This window comes from Antedon bifida, chromosome 10 (genome assembly GCF_963402885.1).
Source record: "Antedon bifida chromosome 10, ecAntBifi1.1, whole genome shotgun sequence".
Taxonomy (NCBI): domain Eukaryota; kingdom Metazoa; phylum Echinodermata; class Crinoidea; order Comatulida; family Antedonidae; genus Antedon; species Antedon bifida.
In genome coordinates this window covers 6809758-6819428 of record NC_136235.1, presented here as the reverse complement: position 1 = coordinate 6819428, position 9671 = coordinate 6809758, and the positions used below count along the sequence as shown (strand labels likewise).

Genomic DNA, 9671 nt, shown 5'->3' with positions numbered 1-9671 from the left:
ACAAAACATCTCTAATTCAAGTACATAAGTATTTAACGTTTTGTTATACAAACAAAATTAAATAAATATTTAAAATTATCTTTACAATAGCAAATGATTACGTAAATACCATGAACTCTAGCCTGCGGTGTCCGTTTAACGTTTAATCCTAATATTTCCCCTCATGGTCAAACATCCATATTTTTTTAATGTAACTAATAGACAAAGACCTTCTAGTTTCTTTTTTAAGGAGAATAAACGAACACTTTCTGAATAATATCGTATTTTAAATAAACTTGATAAGTAGGCCTAGTTGGTAACGTCCTGTTAGGAGTGTCGAGTGTTTCTCTTAATTTTTTATCAATTTATGTTTCATTGCGTATTATTCTAAATTAATTGAATTAACCATTATGTATTATTCATATTTTCCTTAAATTGACTTAATCGAATTTAATATGTACAACTGATAGAATAATACGTCCCTCAATTGTGAATATTTAATGAAATAACAAAATAGGCCTACACGTAATGTAGGCCTACATACGGGAAACATATTTCAATCTAGATGCGCGCATCCGATCAAACTATAGGACTTCAGGGAAAGTCTTGCTCTGCCAACACACATTTAGAAAAATAAAAACAAAGAAATGTGTGGAGCTTGTATACTGTGTTACCAATAACACAAAGCACTTAGATTAAACATGTTTACAGATAAACGCGTCAATAAACACGGGGCAAATCTGCTTCTTCTATCACAACATCACTATATTTTTAAGGAACTTCGCCTCTTTATAATTAATATTATATTATACATCAAAAGGCAAAATACTGAAAAAATGAGGCTGGATCTCAATGGAGATACTAAAAAAAGCGAAACGCTAAATCAAAACGATAAAGTAAAACAGCCAGAAAAGTTAGCAGAGCTTTCGGACAACACTAGCCCTTCATCAGTGCAAGTGAAGGTACTAATATTATAATACTATACTTTTCTTAAAAAATCAGAAAATAAATGTTTCAATTGAAAATAAGATTTAAAAAAATACTAATAATTTGAATATAAATTATTAAATAACATTTTTTCTCTGTATTATTTTGTGTTATGCATGACAGAGCATAAAAATAGTAGGCCTAGAGGCACGAAAAACGACTAGGACTATAACAATTTTAACTCTAACAAGTTTCTTACAGAAAATAAATTGAACTTACAAGTACAGAGGCTATATTGTTGTTAAGGTTCTGCTGAGTCAATCCGTTTGACTTTTTACCGTTTAAATAACTAATTCAATTTATACTTTCATTTGTAGGCCTAATATGGTGATAATCCGTATCAACAAGGTGACGCGTGGTTGGTTTATTTTTAGCGCCAATCATTGACGAAACAGTTATGTATTTAGTTCTAAACGTCATAATGTTAATACACTTAACGTAACCATAATTAAATCGAATCTCTGGGAACATCTTCAAATCCTTGTATTGTGGAAGCCATAAGTAACACCACCACCATCCCATCCATCTAAGCACGGATGGTAGGCTAGAGTGTGATAACTTTTTCATTTCTCTCATTTCAAGATAAACTTCATTGCGTAATTATTAAGTGTTTTCAAAATAACGCGGTTTCTTTGTACATTAAACTTTAATAATACTGCATTGTTAATCTAGATATGAATGTAAACAACAACAACCGCGATTAACATTAATATCATAATAGTGCAAAACATAATAATATTAACGGAAGTAGACCTAAGGGATAAATCCAAAACGGATTGTGGAGAAGCAGCATATGTAATAGTGTAAGATACTTAAATATAGTTATTAAATATGGATTATTGTGAGATAAACCCAGATTATATCGAGGTTAAAGTTGATATAAAAACGATTAACCGTGTTTGTGGTTCACCATGACATTGCAGAAAATAACTTTCACTGAAATTCCTTTTACTAAACTGACTCATATTATACAAAACGTACAGTATAGTTATATTCAAAACGATTAATTATATAAGCACTGAGGTTTTAAACTGGAAGGGGGAAGAGGCCCAGATATTCATGCCACCAAAGTCATGAAAACGCGCCATTTAAAATAGTCAGAGATGCTAAGAAGATACAGTTATTACTAAAATTAATATTAAGCCTACTAAAGCATGTTTTGAACAAACCATGTCATTGCATAATCTTTATAAATGTGATAATGCCTCGAAGTAATAATTATTCTGTGACTCTTAACTGCGCTTATTTTTTTACGCATCCGTGCGCGCACAACATCACAAAAAGATAATTTCTTTGGTATGTCTTTGTCTTTCGTTTTAATATAGGCCTATTGATGTAAAACACTTAGTTATATTAATAATTCAACCAGATTCAATTAGATTAGTGTATAACTTTAAACTTATAGTTCATCTGAGAGATTGTCTAATTGAAGAAACTAATGTTCTAATAGAGAGTAATTGTAAACGATTATAAATAATTTAATTTAAAAATCTAAAAGACAAAGCATCGTTTTGCTACAAAAGCACTGACATTAATGATGTTAAAGGTACCGGTACTTTGTAACGACTTTCTGACGGACATATTTTTTTTAAAAATAAATATTGCAAAGATTTTTTTCATGGTTATTTCTATTTAAAATTGTCTATTATGACGGCAATGATTTGCTTATACCACAATAATACAATTTATTAAAATTTAATAATCGTATAGGAATAATTTTGTTAAATAGAACAGAATAAACAATGTTAATATATTATATTATACTAAATTTATATGTTTAAACAAATAAGTACATTGACGCGCGCGTACAAAAGTAGTACATGGTTTCATCAGCATTTGCACGCGCTGTGCATGCATTACTCCTCCGTTATGTCATTTACCTCTAAGGGTATCAAGTCACATCCTCTTTATGAACGAGTAGGCCTACCACAATACAATTTATGATGTTTAATTTTGCAGGTTTACTCATAGTTAAACTAATGATTATTGTGCGTGTTTTGTATGTGTGTGAATGTCTCAACTCACCACAATATCCCAATTTGTCAACAATTTGTTTGCCATTTCAGATTTATTTTTACCCAAAACGTTTTCATTACCTACGCTGTGGTATTTTTCCTTTATGTGGGTGGGTGTTTAATTGTGGTTTTTAAAGATTACTCTGTACACCTATAGAGGGTTTAAAAGGTATCCGAATGATTAGTTTTTCAGATTGTGTTCCGAGAATTTTAGATATAACCCTGGTACATCTTTGTTGAAGCCCGCTAAATTAAGTAAGCTTTCATATAAAACTTTGGATTATTGTCATTGAAGACATAGGCTCAAAATCCTCCTGCTGAGAGAACGTATTGAACACCTACAAGCGACTTCCCCTTGGGATTCAATAATCGTATTCACCATTAACACTTAGGCTTTACAAAAAGTCCAGTTATGAATTATATACCACTTGATATTTATTAGGCCTAGCCTAACTTAAGTGAAAAGGGCCAATGTATTTTTAAAGCAGCGCGAACGACCAAATATATAATATATAATGTTTAGAAATCGTATTATTAGAAAGATTGATTCATATCCAAATAGCCTAACATTATTTTTGTAATGGTTTGAACCTCCTGGAAAATTCTGTTTTGCAGAGAATTTTCGTTCTATAAAATGTCGGCATGGATGTACGATACATTGAGCAGTCAACACTCCAATATCCGAGACAGTGGGCATGACCTCCTATAGGCCTAACTGGTTGTCCACAATTCTAGTATTCCGAATATGTTTTTAATTGTTTAAAGAGAAGTTGGGACCTTCTGGAATCTCAAGTAAAGTTCTTTGAGGGAGAGTTTTTAGTTTTTGTTACGTTCTTAAGATGTCGACATGGTTGATCTTTCCAAATACTGTGACACTTGGGCCGAACTCTGGCATCTGGTTTTCCATACCATAGGCCTACATTATTCACGCAATTTATTTTTAATGGTTAAAAAAAAGTTTGGGACCTTTTGGACCTTATGGGAAAGTCTGGTTTGAGAGAGTTTTTAGTTTCATTCTTTATACTGTACTTTAGAGAACAACCTGAAGGAGGGAAAATGATAATACGACAATTAGAAAGTTGCTGGACTTGACCTTCGACGACAAAAGTATGGTGAATTAGATTAGCCGTTTCTGTTATACAGGTTCACTAGAAAGCATGCATATTTTCTTATTATTTTTATTCTATCATGATTTTGAAAGTACAAATCGGCATCAAAATCGCGTTAAATCTGTGATGGTTACGGTCAATGCCCGAGAAAAATGGCAACCAATTGACTATGTATTAAATCAAACTCTATTCCAGATCTTAATTATTTGCCGTGTAAAAGTTCAAAAAGGTTTGAAAAATCTTCAATATCCTTATTCACCTTGTGTTGGTAATTAACCGCTTTGCTGTTACTTTTAATTACCAATGTACAAATAATTATTCCATGATGCCGGTACTACTCGTGTCAAAGGTGAACAATGAATCAAGCGAAATTTGCTTATTCTATCGGCGTTATATTGAAAAATTGACTTGTCAACTTATTTATCATAAACCCATTGCGTGGGATTGTACTAGTAACATGACTTTATAGACAAACATAAATTGATGTGATGGGTATAAGTGTAAACCTCGGGTTGCTTCCTTAAAACTTGTATTATGTTTAACGACTTCCTGACATAACGGCGACCCCTGCAGATTGTTATAATTTTCAGTATATTGAAAACATCTTTTCTTAAATTAATGCTATATTTCAGATTATTTTAAGTGTAAACAAAATTTATTTAATATTAAATATTACTATAAAACAAGAGTAGAGGTGGCGGTACGTTGAATCATTTTACATAATTTTTTTGTTGGGTGACCAGTTAAATTTATAAACTGGTGCTCATGACCGGAAATGACCCGCATGTACCTTGGACTAAGTTTGCAAATATTACATATAAAAATGTGTTATCATAAATTGTGGTTGAGGCACAGGTCTTGCACGGTCTAATAAAAAAAGGTTTTAAAGTGTAAGGGATACTAGGACTGATGAAAATGATAATTTAATTTAATTTATTTATAAGTAAAGCTAAATAATTGTAACATTTTTACTGAACTTTTTGTGGGTTGTCTGTCGTTTTTGGAAAAGTGCCTTTAGTTTTGAGAACCATTTTCTCTGAATTTGTTAGATGAATGGCTTTGGTTGAAATGAAAACACCAGTTTAGTAAATGAAAATTGTTCTTGTTTAAAACATTATTTTTCATAATTAGAAACGTTTTTGCAAATTTTATTTTTAACCGTTAGGGTATTTATTAGCAAATAAGAACTTTCGTTTGAAATGTTAATGTATTAATTTGTATTATTTTACATTTTTTGGTTTGTTTTGCTAGGCCTCTATAATTTATCGTTGCACGAAACTTGAACGGAGTTGTACTGCGACTAGATGCACTGGAACCCGCCAAACATAGGTTGAGAGCTAAGGCCTAGCCTGAACTCAATTTATTACTACCGTTGGTGTTGAGTATGGATAGATTTTCTGGGTTTCTATTTGACTCCGGTAAAGGTAAGAGTATTCTAAACTGTTCTGCCAGGCCTAAAAATATAATAATAATATTTGGTCTTGAATTAGTAGGCCCCTACCCTTACTTAGCAGCTAGGCCTAGGCCCTAGTCTTTAGACTTTAGTTAAAATTCTCAACAGATCAAAGCAAAGAAATTAAACAAAGTTAAAATGCATACATGTACCGGTACAATAATATGATGTTAAAATTCACCTAAAAAAATATATCCACTTAGACAATTGTGAGAAAAAATGATGGTGAGTAAAAAACTTAAAAAGTAAAAAAGGTACTGACGAGTTTTGAACTCAAAGCTTCAACATCCTTAGACTCCTCCCAGCCAGTCTATAGTAACGTAACGCCTTTCGGTAAAGTAACACCTTTCAGCTACTGTACGCAACATGCTTGCCGATTACCATTGGCATAACCTATTGCATTAAGTAGCGTACATAACAGCCTCTATAATTACCATACTTTTAGTAGCTAGAGGGGTGCCGCTAGAGGTACAGTATAGATACAGTACCAAATCTCTAGACATGACAATAATAACTTCAGATTATATTTAACTGCCAAGATTCACATGTTGTCCACAATGATGCCAGTCTACTTTCATCATGCGTTAACCTGCTAGGCCTAGTTGATAGCAAATAATAATTAACTAGGCCTATTGATATTTTTTAACAGCCAACGCAAGTGACAACCTTCAAGAACCAGAAATGGACAACAAAGTTAGACGAGGTACATTTACAATACTTGTTTTTTTTCTCATTACATTTTTTTAATTAAACAAAAAATAATTATCGTACTGACGCGGGTATAAGCCCGACCCCCTTCAACATGAAATCATGTCACGTTTTGGGGGTGGGCTTATACCCGAGGATCCAAAAATGCAGATCGTCAAAAACAACACATACTGTGTATTCAATTCAATATTCCTCATTTTGCATGAAAATTAGGCAAAAGTGGGGGGTGGGCTTATACCCGAGTATGGGCTTATAGCCGCATCAGTAAGGTATTTTTATCCAGTATATCGAAGCAGAAACATGTTTAATGTTCTATAAAGCTCTGTCTACATTATCAAACTAGTTTGACAAAACAGTGTGATGTGCCGAAATATGGTAGCGATATGATGTCATAATGTATGAGCATAATATCACAATTTGTTGTCACATAAAGATAGTGTAGACAGAACTTTAAGACATGTAAATGAATAACCTGTGTCTTGCACCCTACTGGGCTGAATTGCGCACAGGGGAAGATGACATACAGTACAACATCTTCTCTAAAGGTTGTATTGTAAAGCTTCCACCAAATGGCACTTATTTGGTGGCAATGACAGGAGCTAAGATGGACCAGTACACTGGGGTAACCCTCTAATTTTCGAAAAATGAACTGGGTTCTGTCATGGATTTCCTCCATGGTTTGTAAAGTGCACAAGATCCAGATGTGTACACTTGACCTTCAGTTTTACGTCCTTACCTTAATTCAACCAAGGCAATCTAAAAACAGGATGCTGAGCTCTGGAGATCAAATGGTTTATCTGTGGCTGCGACACAATCAGTTCCCCGCCCCTTAACAGACATCGTGCGCCACAGAGAATATGTACATAATTTGTTCCTATCTTGACAAGGCGAGCTCAGCGTCCTGTTGTTAGATTGCCTTGATTCAACAATTAACCCACCGCTCACATACATTTACAGTATGTTGAGTAAATTTTGGTGCACAAACAGTTGACTAAAATAATAATGTATAACTTATGACTCTGATGAGAATATAATTTATTACAGTAGCCTATTGTATGTACAGTACAGTAATTAAATGATGCTTTTGCCATTAAAAACATGTCTTACATTCCCTATAAAAACCAACCCATGCTGTTAAATATAATTCAAACACAGGTACAGTAATTACATAATAAAAAGCAGTAATTTTAACATCATTGTTGGGGTTAACTTGTTGACCTATATTATACTATTATACATTCTTTAAACACTGATTTAATTCAGTAGTACTGTAGATAAATAAGAACATCATAATAAACCCATGAGATGAACTTCACTTACTGCCCTACATAAAATCACTTAAACCACAACATTAAACATACTAAAATAGTTACGACCTTTGACCTGTTTAATTATCTAATCACTTAAATGCTTGTGTACATCCGGATTTTCTACATTTGTTCTCGATTTGGTCTGTGAACGTCAACATGACTGGGCCTGGTTGTTATTTGGACCAGGTTCAAGGTCTGTCCTGGTTAGACCTGTATAATGGATAGATATTATTGGACATTACAGTACCATTTAAGTACCTCAACAAATCCTGGATTTTTCAACATACACCAAAAGATGATGTCATATTAATGTAATTATCAAAAAATTGTGTTTGCAATAACAATAAATAGGATTGATAATCTCCATATTTGGAGGTGTGGTTACTCGCATTTGATAGTACAACAAATGACACCCGGATGATGGTAGCACTGTAAGTTAAATCGTGTTGATAGTACAGTAAATTAAACTGTATTGGTAGTACTCTATATCTGATTGCTCTGAATTCACCATAACAATTGAGCAATTTAATTTACATTCTTCAATTTAATGCTTGTACATACATAAAAAACACTTTATTTTTGTAAGATGTTTATTTGAATATAAACTACTTATTTTTTTTATAGTTACTGAGAAATTTTCCGAAAGCCTACACATTGTTGCAAACGATCCGTCTCTAGCTATGTATAGAATACAAGAACATATAAGAAAATCACTACCTCATCAAGCCCAGTGCAAGGTAGGTATTCATTAATTCATCTAACTATCTAATAATATTGTGGTTGATACTAAGTCAACAAGTACAACAAACTCTTGTATTCCGCAATTACAAGTACTGTAATTATATTCAACGTTATTCTTGAAGAAATGATATTCTATGTAATAAAAGACATGAAAAACAAGTACATATTTCTCCTATGGTATGAATTTGTGTATTGACATAAACATTGGGGAATTTACTGTGTAATGGTTCTATTATGTAAGTTTCTTTGATTACAAGATCTTAAAGAATGTTTACAAAATAAATATGACCCAACTACGTCCCAAAAGTCATGGTATAATGTTGTGCACATGGCTAGTGGATTAGTGTTGACTCTAAATAGTATTATCACATAAAAATAACTCTGGGGATGGCCTCTTTATGTGCCCTGCCAAGAAAACATAAATTTAATTACCATTATGTATGAGTACATCAAGACAAGATTATTTTATTCATTTGGCCTAAGAGTCGCAATAGTAAAAAACGAATATCGCTTGAAGGATGTGCGGCTCCCTAGATAAATGGCTGTGTGTGACAGTGGCTATGTGTGTACTATTAAACCGAAGTAACGCCCTACTCATGTACTAGGTTCTTTAAAGTGCACATGAGCCAGATGTGTACACTTGACCTACGGTTTATATTCCTTATCCAAGAAGACTCGTTCTACCACCAGAACCATGGAGCGCATAAGCCTCGAACCCATGACGATGTTATGGCTATGTAAAATTTTAATTTAATACAAAAGATTATTAAACGGTGAATGTTCTTTTTTCCGTTCATTATTGGGGGCTACTGTATATTTGATTTAACTTATGGTCCCACAACCAGACATAACACAGAGCCCTGTTTTAAATTCAATTTCGTATCTTAGGTCAGGGAATTCCATCAAATTTTTAATTTATAGGTTATCTTGTCATAGTGAATTCTGCAAAATTTATATATAAACTAGATTTAATTCGTCACTATGACGAATTATAGGTTATATGCATTGATTAAAATAAAGGTAATTGATTTGTAAAAGATATATTGATTGATTGATTTTCTCAGAATCTTTAATTATTTATAATATATGCTAGGATCTTACTAACGCAAATACAATAGCCGGTATCACAATCCGATCAAAGATCCCTCTGCGTATAATGTCATAAACCACATTTGTTACATAATAATAAAGACATAAGTTTCTTTTTATCTAGATTTCATTATAAATCATGTGTATAATCTATACACTAAGAAATAAAATTGAACAAACAATACAAATAATAAAAAAAAATCTTATTTCGTTTCGTTACCCAAGGTGAGGCTCGATCTCGGTACCTTGAATGCTATAGACACGAGCACAGACCACCGAG

General features: G+C 32.7%; 1 protein-coding gene across 5 annotated transcripts in view; it reads left to right on the top strand.

Moving 5' to 3' along the window:
* The window catches only part of LOC144853631 (BLOC-1-related complex subunit 8-like), a 224095-nt gene that overhangs the window by 13262 nt on the left and 201162 nt on the right, over nucleotides 1–9671 (top strand). For 3 of the 5 annotated variants that reach the window (XR_013614401.1, XR_013614400.1, XM_078711366.1), the window contains exons 1-4: nucleotides 5108–5175; nucleotides 5342–5514; nucleotides 6193–6246; nucleotides 8186–8298. Coding sequence is in view for 3 of the 5 variants with exons in the window: in XM_078711366.1 (XP_078567492.1) it covers nucleotides 5475–5514; nucleotides 6193–6246; nucleotides 8186–8298 (207 nt within the window). In the remaining 2 variants the exon portion in view is untranslated. Of the gene's footprint in view, nucleotides 1–5097; nucleotides 5176–5341; nucleotides 5515–6192; nucleotides 6247–8185; nucleotides 8299–9671 lie in introns of those variants that run through there. The other 2 variants (XM_078711367.1, XM_078711368.1) reach the window with 2 other exon arrangements.